Source organism: Silene latifolia, chromosome 7, assembly GCF_048544455.1.
Source record: "Silene latifolia isolate original U9 population chromosome 7, ASM4854445v1, whole genome shotgun sequence".
In the NCBI taxonomy this organism is placed as follows: Eukaryota; Viridiplantae; Streptophyta; class Magnoliopsida; order Caryophyllales; family Caryophyllaceae; genus Silene; species Silene latifolia.
In genome coordinates, this window is record NC_133532.1 from 64,727,380 (window position 1) to 64,748,527 (window position 21,148).

Consider the following 21,148-nt stretch of genomic DNA (forward strand, 5'->3'; position numbering starts at 1 on the left):
ACAAACAAAACCCAACACCCTTCCTCGCGCCAAGGACCACGACCCGAAAAATAAAGAAAAACTAACACCACACCGTAGGTTAAGAGAAACGGCCTGAAACCACACACTCCACACCAAGAACCGTAACACCCACAACAACCAGAACCCACCCACACGAGGCAGAGGCAGCAGCGGCAGTGGCCGATCACAGGCAGAAGAAGCACCGGGCAACCGCAAACGAACAGCGTGGTAAAAACAAACAGGAAAAATAAAAATAAAGAAGAAAACCTAGCACTCACCGGAGGAAGGAAAGCACAAGCAGTGTCGTAAGCCACCACCCAAATGACCGGCGACTTGAGGTCTGGTGGCCAACTGGTGATGGCGCAGGTCGACAAATATCCCTGAATGACGACAACACCCACAATTCCTTCACAACCCAGAAACCGCCGTATGAACCACCCACAACAACTGCCCCTGACCGGCGACGTGAGGTCTAAAGGTCGACGTGGGGTGGTTGTTGGCAGCCAACGGCGGAAGAAAGACCCTGAAAAACGCTGCCCTAAACCGAGAACGATGCCCTAAACCATACACAACCCAGCCGACACCAGAAAAAAAACCCCACAGACGGCGACGAGGATGACCGGCGTGATAGGGTGGTGCCGGTGAAGGAGAAAAGGGTAGCAGCGATGGCTGTCGGGCAAGAAACGGCAGAGATCGCAGCAGTCGCCTCTCCCTCCTCTCTCTCACGTTGTTATTATTATTATCATTATTATAATTATTATTAATATTATTAGTATTATTAGTAGTAGTATATTATTATTAGACCAAGTATAAAAGACTCTCACACACACACCTTAGTTTATCAAGACCTTAGACTACCAATTAGAATTTTTTACCTTAGATTATTTTCTCCTCTCAACATTTGTAGAACCCTAATATTTTTCCCTTCTCAATATTTCTTCAATTAAATTTGTAATCCTTACTTAATATTAGTGTAATTGTTCTCTAGTTTATCCAAGTTCATCTCATTTCATTAGTATACATTTAATATTTGGGTTGTAATGTGAAGATAAGAAGAAATTCACCTTCCATTATTATCCAAGCTTGCTACTTTCCTCTTTGTTGGTATAATTCTCATCTATTGTTTACATTACTTTCATTAGTTTACATTTCTTATGTTGTTTAATTATTATTTATTCAAAGTATTAAACATTACCATTTTCACCATGTTTGGTTGTGTTTGGTTTCATCTCATTGTTGGATTTTCTTTGCTAAACATGTGTGAGTAGTTCTCATCTAGGGCTTAGGGGGATCTCGGATCCATAATGGGTATGATTTTGGGTTAGAATTATAAGGATTTGAGTGTTTTAATGGTTGTCACTTTCATGCATATGAAGTGTTTGTAGAATTGCTCCTATGAAAGTTTGAGTATTTTCTCACATGTTTGGTTATCTTAGTGTCTATACTAGTGGATGAACAATCTTGGTATGTAGACTATTGGATGAATCCTTGTGTATGTGTGTGAGCAGTTTTAGTTAATCATATGAAAGTTAATTAATGAATTCTAGGTGTCCTAAGACATTAGGTATATTTCCTTGACTATTTGTCACTAATTTCCCATATTTACCTTGTTTCATGCCCAATGACCCAAGTGAACTCGAAAGCTCTAGTCTTTCTCATGTTGATCAATTATAATTTCATTTAGTTTAATTTGATATCTTATTTGCACCTTAGTTTACAATTAATCAATCTCTTTCATTTGTTTGACTAAACTAAAGACTTAAACAAACCAAGTATCTAACCCCCGCCATCATTGTGTTCGACCCCGATTAAATACTACTTTTTAATTGGGTTTTATAAATTACTTTTAATAAGGGTGTGACGACTCTACCCTATAATCACCAACACACGTCAGTTTCAATAATACAAACACTTAAGGTAAGACTCGTGAGTATGAATATGCAACGCATCAAGGAAGTACATAAGTCTCCGCCACCACACTCCATAAACACCTCACCGGTTCAGGGACACGCCCCTACGTAGCAACAACCCGATGACAACACCGCATCACCGCCCACCAAAAAGCCTGGATCGCCCAGTAAAGTAAGTACTCGGGACACACCCGTGGTACTGAGCCCGGGTGCTAACCGGACCCCTGCCACGCATCGTGACACCACACAAGCTCCTCTATACTCAAGTCATAACGTGCACGTCCTTCTTAGGATGTGAACCTCTAAGAGGCGACTCCAGCATAAGAGGGTCTCTCAACTGCCTTACATCTCCTCAACAACCATACGTCACCACCACAACTCCACTATATTCTCCAACATATACAACCATCACATAAATGCCAACACAATATCCCAAACATGCCATGAATACGATTATCGACAATCATTCCCATGATTTACGACACCACATCACCCTATCATGTTATAATGTAACTCTATCAACAATATGAGACCAATGATAATCACGCATTATCATGTGAGGATGCAATTCCAATAATACCATAAGACCAACACAAATTACCCATTGCATATGAGACTACCAACTTTTATGACACATACAAACATCCATATTATTGAAATCCAGTACGAAGATCCTACCTTTTAGCATACTCCATAAGCAAGATTCCTTCTTATAAGACCGTCTTATCCTACATAAATCGCATAATAACTATACAATACATCCTTTACACTTTTACTATGTAAAACTCCTTGTTATTACCCATTAATTACCCATATTATTCATAATAACTACCAATTAGTAAACCCAACAAAACCCCCCAAAAGTTAGAGTTCATAAGAAAAGGAAAGAGGGTGGATCTTAACTTACAAGGTGGAAGGAACAAGGATAAGGTCTATAGTCTTCTAATCCAAGCTTAACATCTATGAAGAGGTGTTTAGGAGGGTTTTAGAGAGAAGGGAGAAGATTTGGAGTGTTAGAGAGAAAGAAGGAAATGATTTAGGTTAGGTAGTATAAGATCCCGACATAAGTTTTATTGTCCGCTGACACAGTGCACTCGGTTGAGTGCCGAGTCTACTCGACCGAGTGCCACTTACTCGGTCGAGTATCGCTTGTACTCGGCCGAGTGACACCTGTTCAGTCAACTACTACCTCTACTCGATCCACTGCACACTCACTAGGTCTAGACTAGGTCATACTTGGTCTAGTGTACAACCATCCCTTACTCCCGAGTAGCCTCTCGTCAAGTCCGAGGGTCGTCTTATTATTTCCGAGGTTCATTTACGGGTCCCAAAATATCCAGGTATTACAGTAATAGTGGTGGTTGGCGGCGGACTTGTTAGTTGAGTCGTGGTGATTGGTGGTGTGTAGGCGCTTGGGGGGTTGGGGAAATGGATTTGAGGGGATAGAGGGGTAAATATCTATTCTGAAAATGGGTAAAAGGAATGAAAAAAGAGAAATACTTGGTTCTCTAGGAGGACATCCTCCTTACACTTAAAAATGAGGAGAACCATCCTCTTCATTTATATTTTAGTGTTTTTCTTTTAAGTATAAGTAGGATGTCCATCTGAAGAACACAAGTATTTTCCATAAAAAAATAGGAGTAAAGAAACAACAAGGAAATAGGAAGTTTTTTTTTTTTTTTTTTTGTAAAGGAAAATAGGAAGTTTTCATTCTCTTTCTCTTTCCAGAAAACCCCAAACCAAACAGCCTGGCAGCCCTAGAAAATAGGAGTAAATTGGATTTCAGTTTGGAGATTAAATTTTTGCTACGAGTACACATAACATGTTTAAAATAGAGCCATATACTGACTCTTCAGAGTCTAAATTTTCCGAAATTCAATAGATGATACTATGCTCACAAAAACTAGGACGTTTTGTATAACGAATTAGGATATATTCTCAAGGCCCATTAAGAACTATGCTAGTGCATTTTAGTGCATCATCAACATTTTAATCCCGAATTACATTCGAGTATAGGAGATAAAATATATTGTTGTCCTTTGATTTTGGCACAAAAACCAAAGAAAGAGGAGAGGGTCAATAACTAAATGACAGGTGGAACAAATTAAATGAGAATGATCAAATTACTCATCAAGTTTATTCTTAAAATAGAAGATAAACAAATGATCGGACACCAAAAAAAAAAGAAAAAGGCAACAAATGGGATGAGAGGAGTAACCATTAATTCTGCAAGCTTTACTTTTGATTGAAATAATATTTTTACAATTTTATTATTAAATCATGTGATCTCAAAAAATGGAAAAGACAAACAAACATTAAACCAAAATGGTCACATAACAAAGATTTAAGAATAACACGGAATTTATTCTCTCAAAAAAAACATAAAGTTTATACACCATGCAATAGAATACATGTCATTAATTTTATTCATAAAACTACAAGTCCGTAGTATAAAAAAATACATGCACGTATGACAATTATGCAACTGCAATTTTCTGAGTTGAACTTTCATCTTTGAGAAATGGGGAGATCATTTCATATAGAGCATCTGAGAGATTAACATGCTCTCCAGGAGCCTTTTTAAATGTCACTTTCCCTGCTTCATGCAATGCCTTTAATCCTATCAAATCTTCTTTGTACAATTGAGTCTGACAAATAAGGATAAAACCAATCAATACTATATATAATCCGAAAACTAAGGGATTTCAATATAATTAAATAAATCTATACAAATTAATTATATTATATAATTTTTAATCGATAGCGCTATATGATAAACCTGATCAGGGGACTTCAATGTAAATATTATACTCCCTCCACACACCTATTTTCACCCCATTTGCTTTTGGGAGGTCAAAGTTTCCGAACTTTGACCGTAAATAACTTGGAAAATAAAAATTATTGGATTATAAAATAAAAACATTCACACTTATTTTCATGATAACTTTCACGAAAAAAAAAATCAAGAAAAAAAATTAACATATAGACGTCAAAAATTACGGTCAAAGTGCCGTCTTGGAGACCGCAATAATTTTGGTTGAAGTATAAATTTAGAGAATACCAAATTATGGTGATTTTCCTTAAAATAAACATGCCTCACTTATTGTATTAATTATTATAAAGATGTTCATTATTTAACATACACACGTTTGAAAGCTATTAAAAAGTAAATAAATCAAGCTAGATTTCTAAAAAATATAATATTCCATAATTTTTCGATTTGATTAATGTTTATATGTAATATATTCATATAAATATGTAAGCCTCTTAAAATTTCATGCATAAATAGTAAAAGTAATTCTGTTAGTTGTGAAAAGAATTGTAGTAATATTGGATATAGTAATATGATAGTAAACACTCATTTGAATAGTCAAAGTAACAATATTAGTAGCGAGCGGGAGTAGTGAAAGTAATAGAATTAACGGGAGTATAGAAATTATCAATATTAATGTTGCAGTAGTGAAACTCAGTGAAAGTAATAATAATTACGAGGGGAGTAGTGAAAGTAACAGTAGTAATAAGAAATACTCCCTCCAATTTCATTTATTGTTCCTCTTTCCCTTTCCATCCATTTTTCTTATTGTTCCCTCTTTCTTTTTTTGGACAACTTTGTGTGGTCCTAAATCAATTTGATGTGGAGTCATCTGGAAATTGGAGGAAGTATAATAAAAGTAACAATAGTAACAACAAAAGAAAGTAATAAAAGAAATTTAAGTTCTCAATTGTATAAGTCAATAGTAGACGACAAGAAAAAAAATTTATTGAACAATTTTAAAGTGATCCACTACGCTCTAAGATGTTTGTTCTCCTGTCACATAAGCTAATATACAAACTCATTTACCTATAAATCTCCTACTAACAACAAATAAACCTCTTTAAGGTTTATATCATGACCCACTATACTTTTTCTCCTCTCACATTCTCTCTCCACAAACCTGATTACTAATTTGTAACCCCTCTCATCCATGAACTTCACCACTCATCACCAACAATAGAAGGTTTGTTGACAAACCTCTAAAATTATGGACATATCATCCTACAAACCTCTTGATAAACATTTATTGCTAATGCTCTAAGCTGCTAATCATGACCACTTAGACAAGAATATTTAAAATATTGTATTATTCTACATTGTTTACATTTGATTGGATTACAATCTCTTTATAGATAAATTTATTTTATAGTTTGCACAATCCTAGTTTAAAACAGTTTTTTGGAAGGTTGATTGATTCGGTCCAGATTCTCTCTATTTCATTGAAAGAAATGGACCTTCTTTTTTTGTAAACGGTCCGGATTAAATCTTTTGACGATCTAATGATCCAAATTGTAATTGATTCACTAATTGCTACAAATAGAATGTAATGATGAGAAGGTCGCTAATATTACCTCGTTGAAAGGCAAGATCACGTTAGTGGATCCATCAGGGTAATATCCGAACCAGGAAGACTCTCTTGGTGTAATTATTGTTTCTTCCTCGAACTATATATAGAGAAACAACAATAAAATATTTTATTAATTGAATTATATACAGTAGTAAGTTACTCGTACAAAATACAGAGTACTTAATTATTTGTCTGATCTGATCTCTCATTATAAAGAGGTTTCGTGTAATAATTTGTGTACTTAATTTAAACATGAATAAATATTTCAGTTTATTATGTATGTGAATGTTTAAGTTATTGTATTAGTTGGAAAAAAATTGAGCGTTTTTATATTGTGAGAATACTTACCATGATAAGAACTAAGTTATGTAATCTGGAAAATCGCTTCTTGTAGATGGGGTTTCTTGCACTTGGTATTTCGTTGTTTGCATACGGTAGAAATTTACACCCTTTTAAATATGCATCAATCTCCTATAAGAATTTAAAGCAACTCAACAACACCACCAAAAATGATCATATCGCGGGTTAACAGATAACAGAATTAAAATAACGAGATATTGAAGTCACAGAAAGATGATACAAAATATTTGTGTGGCCATTTGAAACTCACTTCACATATTTTTGAGTTATAACTAATTAGTTAGATTTTGAGGAATTATACCGTGAGAAACAAAAGAAAACAAATATTAATACATTTATCGCAAAATTTATAATTCTTTTAAAGTTACAACCTCGAAAATACGAAGATACCATCTAAGAAATACAACAAGTTGACGGAAATGGACGGTCGTTACAATTAGTGCGTTCTCTTGGTGTAAACTGTAAACTGTAAAACCTTCTATAGTTCTACTACTACTAGTCTACTACCAAGGTCATGTCAATTAGTCTAAACTCACACTTTCTCTTAATTAAAAGAGTAAGTCTTGCTTAAAACGGGTTGGATTTTAAGACGGGTTGTTGTGTGAGAGGAAATGGGTAGAGGGGACAAAGGTGGGACCTCCCATGTGCTCTCCACTCACCCTAAATGGGTATTTTGTGAGAGAATATGGTATCCGTCTTATTAATAAGACGGATACCTTGGTCTGAAATAAGAATTGGTGTAATTAAAACGGTTGTAGGTTTGAAATATATCCAAATTTATATTACTAGGTATATAGATTGTTTTATATTCATTACACCGCTTATAACCATTTTAAATAAGACTAGTTTTAATCTCGTGTAAAAAAATGCACGGATATTTTTAATAAATTTTTTTTACTAAGAAACGTGAAAAGAGTAAATAGCACGTTCATAAATACACTAAGCCAGATATGAAAAATATATTACTCTGGAAAGATTGAAGAGTACAATTACTTAAAAAAATTGTAAAATATATATTATACATAATCTAAATTCACATTATATTATTTGTATTCAAAAATCGATTTTCCTTCTGCAAGTTAATTTTATTTGTTGACTTAGTTTTGTACAAAATTAAAAGTAGATTTTTTGTTGGGTATGTAAGGTAATTTCTTAAAGTTTAAAGTGTCGAGGTGCATAAAGTCGATTTGAATAGGCATATAATTTGTTAAACTAAACGTGCAAAAGAAAAGAACTGAAATTAATTAATTTGTTCTTTCAATTGGGACCTACCACTAACAAAACAAATGTCTATTTTTTTCCTAAAATCTCTCCCTCTCACAACTACTTAAATTAATATATATCGGATGGGGTCACAAGACAAGTAGAAGAAGCAAAATAAAACGATATTTTAATCAGTTGTGAGAGGAGAAAGTAAAGAGAATGTTGGAAGGAGAAGGTAGATAGTATTTCTCTTTAAACGTTTCTTTCAATGTTGTTTTTTTATTATAGCCTTCATTGACATTGTGCTCGCTCTTGACGCCATTTTCCCTCTTTCACATTAAAAATAGAGAAAATATAATTGTATGCATAATTAAAACAACCAACAAGACCAAGTGTGATATGCTTATAGATATAAAAATACCGTTGGAATTTTTATGTAGTTGCTTGGCGCCACACTAGCCTGTTATATAAAAAAGATGATGAATAACTTAGTAAAATTTTAAAATGTAACTAAACAAATGTATGAGATTGATGGATGTATATTATTTGATTAATTTATTAACCTCGTAAAAGAAGAGTTAAAAAAATTTACCTGTATAAAAGTGCTATAAACAGGAAGCAGATTAAGGAGGTTTGTTAAGCGTGCACAGATTGGAAACTGCATATATCCACACGAAACTAAAAAGTATAAACAAATCAAAATGTTAGAGAATAAATAAATTGTCTAATACTCCCTCCATTCAACTCCATAAGCCCATTATGCTTTATCACGTTTGTCAACGCGCCTTTTACTTGGCAAATATCTTTAGTTACGTATTTGCAAAAATTATAAAAGTTAGATATTTTTAATGTAATCTTAGAGACGAATCAAATAAGATCTCACATGAATATATTTTCACTTATATATCGAGAGAAAATTAAAGTTAAATTTCCGCTTGTAAATAATGTGCAAAAAAAATAATGGCCTTGAGTTGAATGGAGGGAGTAATTGATAAGAAGTCTCATTAGTGCCGTCTAAGAGGATACAAGGGCCTCAAAATGCATGGTCTCTATTACAGTAATATCTTATGAAAAAAAGTAAATTTTTTTGTATTGATTTTAACAAAGTGTAAGTCTTGCTTGCGACGGGTCGCGGGTTGCGACGGGTAGTTTGTGAGATGAAATGGGTAGAGGAGACAAAGGAGGGTCCCCCCATGTGCTTCCCCCACTCAAGGCAAATGAGTAGTTTGTGAGGGGATATGGTATCCGTCTCTTATTTGTGACGGATACCTTCCGTCACAAATAAGAATTTGTGTTTAACAAAATATATATTCCTCTATTCCAGTCAATACTTTACACGTTTTTTGTTGATGTTTTAATCATTATCTTACACTTTTTTTTTTAATAAATAAATCAACCCAGGTAAGTGGCCACTGTTACATTTTTTTCTTATTTTAAGTTGTTTTTTATTTTTTTTAATTAGAGTTTTTTTAAAATGTGCCCTTAACTATTCATCTTTTCTCACCTTAATAAAGTAATTGTAAACTATTGAATGAGACAGAGGGAGTAATATATACTTCCTCATGTTCACAATAAACTTCTCATTTCATTTTGACACAAAAATTAAGAAAATACACCACCCACCATATAAATAAATTGGGTCTTTTGCCAAAATAGCCATTTCTATCAAAATATTCACCAAAATAGCCGTTTCATTAAAGTATTGTCCAAATTAACCATATGGTCATTCTAATTACTAAAATAACCACTGAATTATTAGTTGCTTGCCTAAGAAAATAATATTGGCCGGCTTGGTTTGATTCGATCAGTTCGATTTAATTTAGTTATATATTATAATTAATATCCATTAAACTTATTTCTTCAAAAATAAAATATCCATTAAACTTATTAATTTGTCATTTCTCCGTATGCGTTAGTATTTTCCTTATTTGTGTTTAATCGTTTATTCTATCAACAATTAGTTACATTGAAAAGCATAGAATAAGAATGCAAGAGTTTGGAGAATGTATGTTCAAGTACTTCTTGGCAATTCCAAAGGCTTAACAAGAAGAAGAATGAAATACAATTGACGATATAAGATAAACATGAATGATTTAAAACTTTATTCATAACGAAAAACACTAATTGGCGAGAAAACAATAAAGCAATTTCATAATTTATTATCAATCATTAGTAAAGTTAAATACATGTAAAAGAAAAGTCATCAATTTTGACAAAAAGAATTATGTGCCTTGATGAGATTATTGTAGAAAACTTTTATAATTTGATTGTCTACTTTTATAAGAAAAATTCACCAATTTTATATATGTAAAATAGATGATTGTTGTTAAGAGGGAGGAGAAGTTAAGGATTTGAGCGTAGGTGATTTTTTTCTAAATGATTTTTATGATTAATCAGTTTAGGTTATTTACTTTTTTTTTTTTTTTAAAGTAGTGCTTTAGTTAAACAAATATCTTTTTAATATAGATATGGTTAGTTTGGACAATATTTTCATAAAACTGTTATTTTGGTAAATACTTTGATAGAAATGGCTATTTTGACAAAAGATCCAAATAAATTTGGACCATACAAATACACTATCCAACCATACAATTAAATTTGGACCACACAAACACTTACCAAAAAACAAAATAGGGAAATTATTGTGAATAGACGGAAAATGAAATAGAGAAATTTATATTGAATTAGAGGAAGTATAATCAAGTTCCTTATATTTTCAGGGGCTCCATTTTAACATTTAAAACAGGGCATGTCAAACCCATTAGACAGCCCCGTGTCTCATTATTATATCACAAAATGTCTTATCATTTAAAATATCACTTAATTCCTAACTAAGAAATAAATTTATAAATTTTCACACTCACTCCATTATTTTTTATATTTCGTTTTAAAAATTTTCACACATATAAAGAAAAGCATATAGGAAATATAACTACATTAATTAGGCATAAAATAAATCACCATTGGGGGCTGGAAAAAAAAAAACAAATAAAATAAACTCTAATAATTGAGTAATTGAGCTTGTTTACAAATAATGACTTTACCATTAATGCTTCTCCAATAACATTATATTGCAACAAGAGAAATAAGATCTAGGAAATTGTAATATGGGCAATTAAGGCTAAATTTCATATAATGTGCAAAAAAAAAAAAAAAAAACTGCTAAAACGACAAAAATTAAGTAATGACGGGAGTAACACAATATGAATTTGTCGCACAATAATATATTCTAAGACATATCATACAAAAGCGCTGTTAATTGGGGAAAGTAGTAAATTGTCCTCAAACATTTGGGGGTAAGTGCATTTTTGCCCCAAACGTTTTTATATGTGCAATTTCCCCCAAACGTTTGAGCCTAGGTGTAAATCGACCAACTTTAAATTTTTGACAATTTTACCCCTACTACCACCCACACAACCACCATTATTAAACACAATTCTCCACACCAAGTGTTGTGTTTACGTGTACTACCTCGTATTAAAGTGAATGCCGCATTAAATCCGATGGTTGCGGTAAATGTTGACATTAGTGTCATGGTGGTTGTTACTTCACTGGCCCCGTCTTGTTGTCGATTGGCCTTTCTTCTGGTTTCTAACTTATCCTTCGGTTTAGGATGTCCTAGGATGTCCTCTACCTGCTTTCCTCTCTTTTCACTGAACTTCATTAGCGCCCTTATTGTCAAGAACTACACCACCGATCATACTTCCAATAGCGTTAGCATTCTTGTGGTTTTTGAGACGAATTAACTTTGAAGATTCAATGGTCAATTCTTAGATCAAAGTTGGGATTTTATTTCAAAGCTTCTTGTTGAGCGATAGATTGATTACTGCTAATTCATTTTGGTGGGACTTGAGTGGAGAATTGTGTTTGATAATGGCGGTTGTGTGGATGGTAGTGAGGGTAAAATTGTCGAATTTTTAAAGGGGTTGATTTGCACCTAAACATTTGAGAGCAAATTGCACATATGAAAACGTTTGGAGCCAAAATGTACTTAGACCCAAACGTTTGGGGGCAATTTGCTACTTAACCCGTTGTTAATTCACGCAAAAGTATACCTAGTAGCATTTGGTATAAGTGGTTTTTGAAATAATACATTTACTCTAAATTATACACAAGTTATTTTGTAACTTTATATATTCTCTCTTAATTGTTTTACGTACTTTTAGTAGATATTGTTTATGAAAAATATCCAAGGGTGCTTCTATATTAGTACTAATAATATAGAATTTATCATCAAATTCCAAATGAAGTTAAATACCAGTAATTTAATTGTTTTCTCTAACATCTTCATTTAAAAAACTTTGCATTTGTACGAGATCTACCCTAATGTTAGATGAAAAATTAATAATCCACTTAAAAAGGATCACTTACTGAGCAATTTGGAGCCCCTGCTACACCAGCTTGAGGGCCTCCAACCGATATGAAGTTTTTGACCTGTTCATTACAATACAAATTGATTAGAAGTATAGTTATATATGTAATATAAATATCATAAATATCATAAGATCTACATAATAAATGAATTTTGTCGTTGTTAAAATTCAAATTTTTAATTTGGAGTTCTAAACTTCTAATGTTCTATAGTGAATGAAGTTTTAATTATAATCCAATTTACTTAAATGAAGTTGACAATTGACTATGTGTAGCACCCCCTTCTTACCCGACCAAGGTAATGAGAGGATGTTACCGTCTCGATTTTCCGAGATTGTGAAACCGGAATAACAATTAAGAAAAATTTGTATAAATGATAAGTTTAGCGAATGTTTCTTAATTGTTATTACGATTCCACTGCCTCGGGAAACCGAGACGGTAACATCTTCCCATTACCTTGGCCGGGTAAGAAGGGGGTGTTACAAAGTGGTATCACAGCGACGATTTTGAAACCTAAACCAATAAACCAAAATGAACATAGGAGTGACAAGTAAAATGAACAACCCGACATGAGTACAATAGGAGGTTGGTTTTGGATGAGTAGACGCCCTCATATCAAAATGAACATAGGAGTGACAACTAAAATGAACAACCCGACATGAGTACAATAGGAGGTTGGTTTTGGATGAGTAGGCGCCCTCATATCAAAACAAGTGCCTAAAGTCCCGATTGGTCACTACGTGGGTGGTTATTAATATGGGTGTTACACTATAATTTTAAGAGATTCTTGTGCTTTAAAACTATACTTTAAAGAATAAAGTCCGTATAATTTTATTCGACTAAGTGAAAGAAGCCGCATGAGTTCATCAACGAAATAGAGATGTTGAATTTGGATGTTTCTCCAAAGTTAAATGTGTAATATTGTCCAACATTAGAAGAATAGTGGAGGAGTCACTACCTTATATATGGTACGACTTTTTTTAGTGTTAACTAAACTATATAGGAGAGACTATAGTCTCCCCACACGCGCGCCGACGCCGCCCGTCCGGCTTGTGTCACGTGTGTGGTGGGGCTACATTTTTGCTACGGGTCCAAACTATTTCCTTGGATTCTAGCTGTTGGAATTCTAGTCTTTGAACGTTATTACACAATAATATCCAGACTTAATTTACGATTTTATTACCATTAATTGATGGCTTTATGGCCATTAATATTCATATTTTTGGTATCTCTATGTGGCTGTTGGAGCCTCTGTCTTCTCTATAAAATCCTCATCTCTTCCACAGTTTTACACACAAAATACAGAAAACATTCTCTCTTATATTTTCTCCTTTCATTCTGAGACAATTCCCACTTCCGTCTGTGGAGTTCACTATTGTACGGAAGGAGGCGTTAAGCCTGGAGTTGGTGACCATGGAACTCAAGGAGCATCTGTGTGGGGGTCTAATTGACTTAGGGCAGTGTTCTTACATGACGTCTCGATTAAGGGTATTATTGGTCAGATAAGTTCATATTTTCCTACAAGAGAAAGTATATTATTTATGTAACACCCTGATCTAAACGGGTTGGGAGCGGTTACTTATGTTAGCTCGTCAGGCTATGTATTCGACTCATAAATCAACACGGGTTGGATCCAATACATTTTGTTCTTATTCATGCACATTCTGGGGGTTTTCCCAGGAAGTCATTCATGTTATCATGTATCCTAAAACTACTCCACAACAAGCATGTCTAATTATAGAGTTTTTTATCATGGTTTCTAGAAAAGAAAATGTACTTTGTTAATATTAGTAGTATTTTCAATCCTTTTAAACAATTAATCACTAGTCATTTGAGCTTAACAATGAATCTCTTCAATTGACATGGATATTAGTTTTACACTTTACATCATTAGCGGGGTGGGCTTGAATTGCAATTTAAACACGCAATATTTTTAAATAACATTAAAAAAAAAACCCACCTCAAGGTAGAATCTGAGAGCATTGCATCTACGGCTGGTCAAATCTCAACGCTGATCCGACCTGCCCGCACCTAACTCGCCTCCCGGGTCACTTTTTACTCACCCCGACGGGTCCGTGTGCATCTCAACTCGACCCTCCACAATTAAGGGCTGGTTCGGGTCATGAAAATTAAACTCGGTCCGTCCTCAACCCAACCCGCCCTTAACCCGGACCAGCCCTCGAACCACCTCTCAACCCTACCCTTGGCCGGTTTCGAGTCTACCTCCGCCGCCCGCCCGCCAAGATCCACCCCTAGCCCGACCGATTTTGGGCCCACCTAACCAAGCCCAAATCGCCCAAGATCAACCCCACCTGACCCTAATGTTTGATCACCCCTAATTGCATCTAATAAGATCTTAGGCCATTATGTGTCTTAATTCAAGCATCATGTATACGAGAGTACGAGTTACCTGCGGTCCTTCATCACAAAATTCAATCATTCCCCGACTTATCAAACCTCCCTGTACATACAAAACAGAGAAAAATAAAAATAAAAATATGGAATCGAATACATTACTTGATATATAATATAATTATATAAAAAAAATTTATATTGTATTAATTAAGCTCTGTGACAAAACCCTTGTTCGAGATGAAACCGATATTCATAGTGACCAATTTTTTTCGTTTGCTCCTCAATATCTCATAAGTACCTTAATTGTACATTCTAGATGGTTCTCACAAAAGAGACCCAAATTTAATCACTTTATTATAGATGGATAAAATTCGACTTCACTTAATCTAAATAAATATAAATATTCAAAGATTCACATGTTGTAACTAGGTTTTGGGGATTAAGTTTGATCGGATGGTCATCCTTTTTTTTTAGGGGTCGTTTGGTTGCATATAGAAATTTGTATTGCCTAGGAAGTCATAAAACACGTGAATTTGGAATTCATGTGAATTGCAAAAAAATGTTTGGTTGCCATGGAGGAAGTGCAATTCATGTAGGCATTCTAACTTACCTAGGGGGCCTAGGTAAGCAACTTCCTCCATTGTGGAGGAATTGGAATTCATGGGAACTTCCAATTCATGTGAATTGGGGTAACCAAACAACATACCCATTTTGCAATTCACATGAATTTAAGTTCCTGCATTGTTTAGTGGGTAACCAAACAACCCCTTAATGATTATGGTCGTTCTATTTGTTCATGCATTAATAATTATAACATGGAAATTATGTCATAGTTTCCCAATTAACAACCTGAGATATTCCAATTAAATTGTATCCGTTTTTGAGCTCATCCAACTCTTTGACCTGACAATAAAAGATAAGATGGAAAAAAACAAATCATCAAAAAATGTTAATGTCGTCTATGAATTTGTTTGCCAAATAACATGAAGAATGATCAAGATAACTTTGTGGAAAAAATTCTTAACCTTTTGACATGCCAATGTCACCTGTAAAAATGGGAAGAAAAATCTTTTGTTAGCGTGTTATTGTTAAAATGGACTGAATCCCCTATGGCACTATATAGGATGGTCGTTTGTACGGCGCATGCCGCATGGGTACTAAATCATTTTCTTAAAACTTTCGTTAGTTGTAAAAAAATGTTTATTTTGAGTTAAATTAAAGTTCGGATTATTTTTTCATTAATTTTTAAAAACGAGTTACTTGTAAAAATTTTGAGTTAAGACTCTTTTTATTACCCAAAACTATGTACATGTGAAATCTCAAAAATTCATCAAACATGCTTTTTTTTTGAGTAAATTATCAATTACACCCACGTCAAATACACTTTTTTACATTTACTCCCACGTCAAATTTTTTTATTAAATTACACCCAAGTTAATAGCTCAGATTACAAATTGCACCCAATATCGAAATCCGGCCAAATTTCCGTCAATTTTCAAAATTTCTGGGATAAAACATATTTTTAGGACGATTTTGCCCTTCTGCCTTTCTTTATTAACCTTGTGTGTGGTTGATGTTTACTCTCTCATTCATCCCCTTCCCTTCTTCATCCTTCTCTCATATTTTCCCTAATTTAATTTCCTCCATTGTTTTCCTCATTCTCAAGGTAATTCATTCCCCAAACCCATAAATGCATAAAGAAACAATTCAAACCGTAAATGCATAACTTAATTTAATGGCAAATTATTTTAAACACCTAGAAATTAGGATGAGCAAAATTAACCTAACTAATTCAATGGGTAGCAAAGATAAAGTCGCAAATTAGGATAAACAACATTCCGATTTTTGATGACGGGGAAGAAGAGGAGTTTCGACGATGTAGCGAAGGGCGGAAATCAACAAGAGGGTAAAAGGCAGAAGATTGATGACGGGAACATAAGTGTAATTAGCTTGAGTTTTAGGAAGAAGAGCAGAAAAGGAATACCCTGCAGGGCACCTTTCTTCTGATTCTCGGGAATTTTGACAGTAATGAAGATAATTTGATGGATTAATTAGGCATGAATTCGGGTTTTGATGAATCGCTGCAATTGTATAGATTCTGGCTGATTTAACTTAGCATGTTCTGATAGCAAGAGAAATCAAAAATTAAAAATTAACCAACAAACAAATTACAAAGAAGAGATTGATGATGACGGATGATCAATATACTAATAATTAAGATTTAATTGGGGGAATTTGAAAGGGGCAGATTTTGGGGAAATATTTGGGATGAAATTAGGGTTAAAAGTGAAAGGAGTGAAGTGAATGAAGAGTTAACAGGTTCATTCACAATTAGAAACACGCGGGGGCAAATCTGTCATTTTACACATTTTTCCACCTGAAAATGGGATGGGGTGCAATTTTTAACCTGAGCTATTAACTTGGGTGTAATTTAAAAAAAAAAATTTGACGTGGGAGTTAATGTAAAAAAGTGCATTTGACGTGGGTGTAATTGATAATTTACTCTTTTTTTTTATCTTGATAACAAAAAAAAAAGGGATACAAGATGGGATACAAAAATGGGATATAAAATTTTCATCGATTTTCATGTCCCGTTAATTTTTCACAAATAGGATTATACATACAGTTGTACCATGAGCATTGTACAACCAAAATATAAGAATCCGAGCTTATATATTTTTTTTTTGAGATAATTCAAAATTCATGTTTTTAATGTCTAAATGAATGAGTTCAGTATTTTCTACTAAAGCTCATATTATTTAACATAAAGCTCGAATACTTTATCACAAAGCTCAAATTCTACACCGTACAACATATACAACTGGTTGTATAATCTATGAATTGTTAATTTTTTATCCTTTCATCATCCACTTAATGTGATTTACACAATTTTATGATCGAGGGTAATAATGTAACAATGTAAAAGATAACAAGGCGTTCTCTCCGTCACAATTAAGTGTATTTTAAGCAAATGTACACAAACAAAAGAGATAAAGGAGTATAAAACAAAAGACACAAATTGGGAAAACTAATCCGCACTTGTCCATACCTGGTCCATAATGGGAACTAATACCGAGTCTTCCACGTTATCTCCCAACATTCTGTACATGAATTATTTGATTACTAGATTATTGATACGAGATGAAACTGTTAAATCATTTGCAACAATTTTATATATGACCGATTATAAAATTAAGTGATTGTTTACTTTAAAAACCCTCACTTAATATAACTTTCACCGATCACCACTTTTCACAATAAAGGTCTTAAGGTCTTTCGTTAAATGATTTTACAATGTAATATTGTAAAACCATTTTACGGAAGGCTTAATCATTTGGGGATATAAAATTTTTGCAATTAAATTATAAGTGAGTATTTTAATCCTTAAAGAGGTTTGAGGTGTTACATTCATACATGAGATCAATTAACATAAACTACAATTGATAAAAATAAAATTAACTTATAAATTTATTCTATCAATGAACAACCAACAAGAATCGAAAACTTAATTGATAAAAAAGAAAATTAACATATAAATTTATTCTACTATAATTGATAAAAAGAAAATTAACATATAATCATAATCTTACAAAGTGTGAGTTTCACTAGATTTGGAAATTAAATATTTCTCCAAAGTTAAAGCTTTTTCTCTGGAAAGCTTGTATTGATGGATTACCTATTAAAAATAGACTTATTAGAATCATATTGATGTCCAACACATTGTGTTTTGTGTAATTATCATAATGAGGATTTAGATAATTTCTTTTTCAAATGCTCTTTCATTGCTTCAATTATTGAAGATATTGGTATCTCCAGATTTAGTGACTTTTCTACAACAGGTATTGTCGTTTCAAGTCAAAACTTTGTAGTAAAATTCAAAACTTTGTAGTAAAATTCAAAGCGTTAAAAGACTTCTTTTTAAGAACTAATTTCATTGAAATAAATTTTTATTTGGTGGAATGCTTGATTTTTTTTCGAAATGACTTTATCTTTAATAATGTTAATGTGAATGTTAGTAAGCTTACTCTTTTATGTAAGAATGGTATTGAAACTTGGAATGAGACTAAGTTTGAAGATCTCAATAATCCATAGGAATGTCGGTTACAAATCATGTGAAAGATAATGAAGAAAATATTTGGGATAAACGTCCAAATGACTTTCTTAAATTAAATTTCGATGGATCTAAGTTAGTTAACAATAAAGCTTCTTTGGGTTACTACATACGAGACCATAATGGCAGAGACCATAATGGCAAGGTAATCTTGTTAGGAGCTAAGGCGTGTGGTTTTAATAGCATTCTCGTTGCAGAAGCTCTTTCATTAAAATAAGACGTACTAGCAGCTAAATATTAGGAATTTCAAAGCTGATTATTCAAAGAAGATAATGTTTGTGTTGTTAACTCTATTCGAAATACTTAACAAATTTCGTGGGAAGTTTTGAGTATTATCAAAGATGTGAATTTAGATCTTAGTTTTTTCGATGAAATAATAGTTAAACATTATTTGCATAGGCTAATAAAGTTGCCGACTTTATGGCCTCAGTTTGACATTCTTGTCCAATTCTTTCGAGATGGTTTGAAAGCCGATGGCTTCAACGCACACAATGACGAAGCTATGTACTGGCCGGATGGGCCACGGCCCGGGCAGGGATTTAAAGGTTAATTAGTATTTGAGATGAAATTATTATATAATGCTTTCTTGGCTCAGTTGGTGAGAGAGTAATTTTCCACTTGTATATTGTAAATGGGCCGGGGTTCGACTCCCCAAAGCGTCATTTTCTCCCTTACTCCTTATTTTTAAAATTTTTATGTATTGTTTCCATCATTTTTTACGTGTGTTTCAACCCCTCTTATTATATTCCCCTTGGAACAATATTTTACTCTATTTTTTTTACACATACAATATATACTTTGAATTATTTTATGCTTGATTTCGTAATTCGTTCTCGCCCCATTCCATAATATTTTTTTTTCTTATATCATCAAAAAAATCTTCAAAATGGCACTTTAGTCTTTTACCTTGTTTCATTATTTTGTTCATTGAAAATATATCCTTCTGAAAGGTTTATTGCAACCAATAAAACTATGTATAAAACAAGTTTATAAAGTTATATTTTTCGGTATATTTATGGCCAATTTACTTGCGAAATTCTCAAAGTTGAAAATGATATTCGGCCCCACCCACAATTTCATCCTAGCTTCGTCCCTGAACGCACATCTATCATCCGAAAGGATGAAATAGGTTGGTCTTATCTTAGAGGATTAATCTAATTTTCTTATTTTATAAAAAAACAAAAAAACCAAGAATCAAAAACTTTACATGCAATGTCCATGATTGCCTGAATCTTTCTCTAGAATCTGGATGAATTCTTCCATACTCTGGCATGTTTCACCAATCCCTATAATTAAAACGATATTCAAATTACATCAACTCAACAAGTCTTACGGTCTTTTTCTATCTCTTGTTGTAAGACCGTTTTATTCTATAGTCTATGCATACTTAAATAGTTAAAACCATGTCTAATCTATAAATCCCTTGTGAAAAAAAAAAACCCCTTTATTCCCATCAACATTTGTATGGTACTCCCACAGCATGCTTTACTACTTACACGAATGCTAATTGGGGTGGTTGTCTTGACACGAGGAAATCATTATAACACATAATCACTTTGATACAAATTATCAATATTTTTATATTTTGAGTGTGATTTGATTTCTCACAAGATTAAGGTAGTTAGAGTGTAAGACACAAGATGGGACAAATGATCTCAACTAGAAAAACATAAATAAAAAAAATGAAAGAGTAGTTACCAAGGAAGACAACGAAAGGAAGAGAGATTGCAGCTTTGGTGAGGGAGAAAATGAGGATAAGGAAGATGAACTTGGTGGCAATTGTTTGAACAAGATACGCCATCACTATGCTCAATTATTATTTCAATCGTTTAAAGCTTGTCCCTTGGCTCGTCTCATTTATAGTGAAATATTTTAATAAGGTGAATGAGTTGGCGTTATCGTGTGACATTCAATCTCGGTATCATCCTCTATATTCAATAAGTAAAAATCCCTACAATAATAAATGCATGTGAGAGGGTGGTATTCAATTTCGGCGCCACCCGATAACCGTCCTATTATTATCCTTTTAATAAATGATATTACATGCAGGATTTTAATCATTACATTCCTTGTTTTTGTCTAATAATTCTTGGAATTTTGTTTTGCTCTGAATCATCATTTTAATTTGCACAAATTCTTTTTTAAGACATCCGTTTTAAATCTTAAGAAGGATTAAACAGATACGTACCAAATAACATGGTTGCCTACAAAATGCCACAAATTTTATTCCTATTATCACCATAGGTTAATATTTGTATTCGTTTTATAGATAAAATGGATCATCTTAAGCATGCAAGACTTTTTGTTTAATTTGACCTAGGAAAGAAGAACAAAATACCTCTAATCAATGAGTGCGTCTGGCTTCGGACGGCTGTTTCCGTCTGAAATAAGACGGATAACATGTTGTCATTTTACAATAAAATATTGTTAATTTCTGATAACCGTTACCATTATTT

The 21,148-nt window shown here is 33.2% G+C and overlaps 1 protein-coding gene across 3 annotated transcripts; it reads right to left on the reverse strand.

Moving 5' to 3' along the window:
* Window positions 1–4,226: 4,226 nt before the first annotated feature.
* On the reverse strand, window positions 4,227–20,546 carry LOC141592277 (uncharacterized). Of its 3 annotated transcripts, XM_074412873.1 has the most exons (12): window positions 20,391–20,546; window positions 19,900–19,978; window positions 17,631–17,682; window positions 15,607–15,627; window positions 15,431–15,484; window positions 14,637–14,687; window positions 12,227–12,289; window positions 8,448–8,513; window positions 8,277–8,315; window positions 6,641–6,763; window positions 6,297–6,389; window positions 4,227–4,558 (listed from the first exon to the last, which is right to left on the reverse strand). In XM_074412873.1, the coding sequence occupies exons 1-12, from the start codon at window positions 20,491–20,493 to the stop codon at window positions 4,388–4,390; spliced, it is 915 nt and encodes a 304-aa protein (XP_074268974.1). In that variant the 5' UTR covers window positions 20,494–20,546; the 3' UTR covers window positions 4,227–4,387. The 3 variants fall into 3 exon arrangements, with proteins under 3 accessions (XP_074268974.1, XP_074268975.1, XP_074268976.1); XM_074412874.1 differs by lacking the exon at window positions 6,641–6,763; XM_074412875.1 differs by lacking the exons at window positions 6,297–6,389; window positions 6,641–6,763.
* Between the last annotated feature and the right edge of the window lie 602 nt (window positions 20,547–21,148).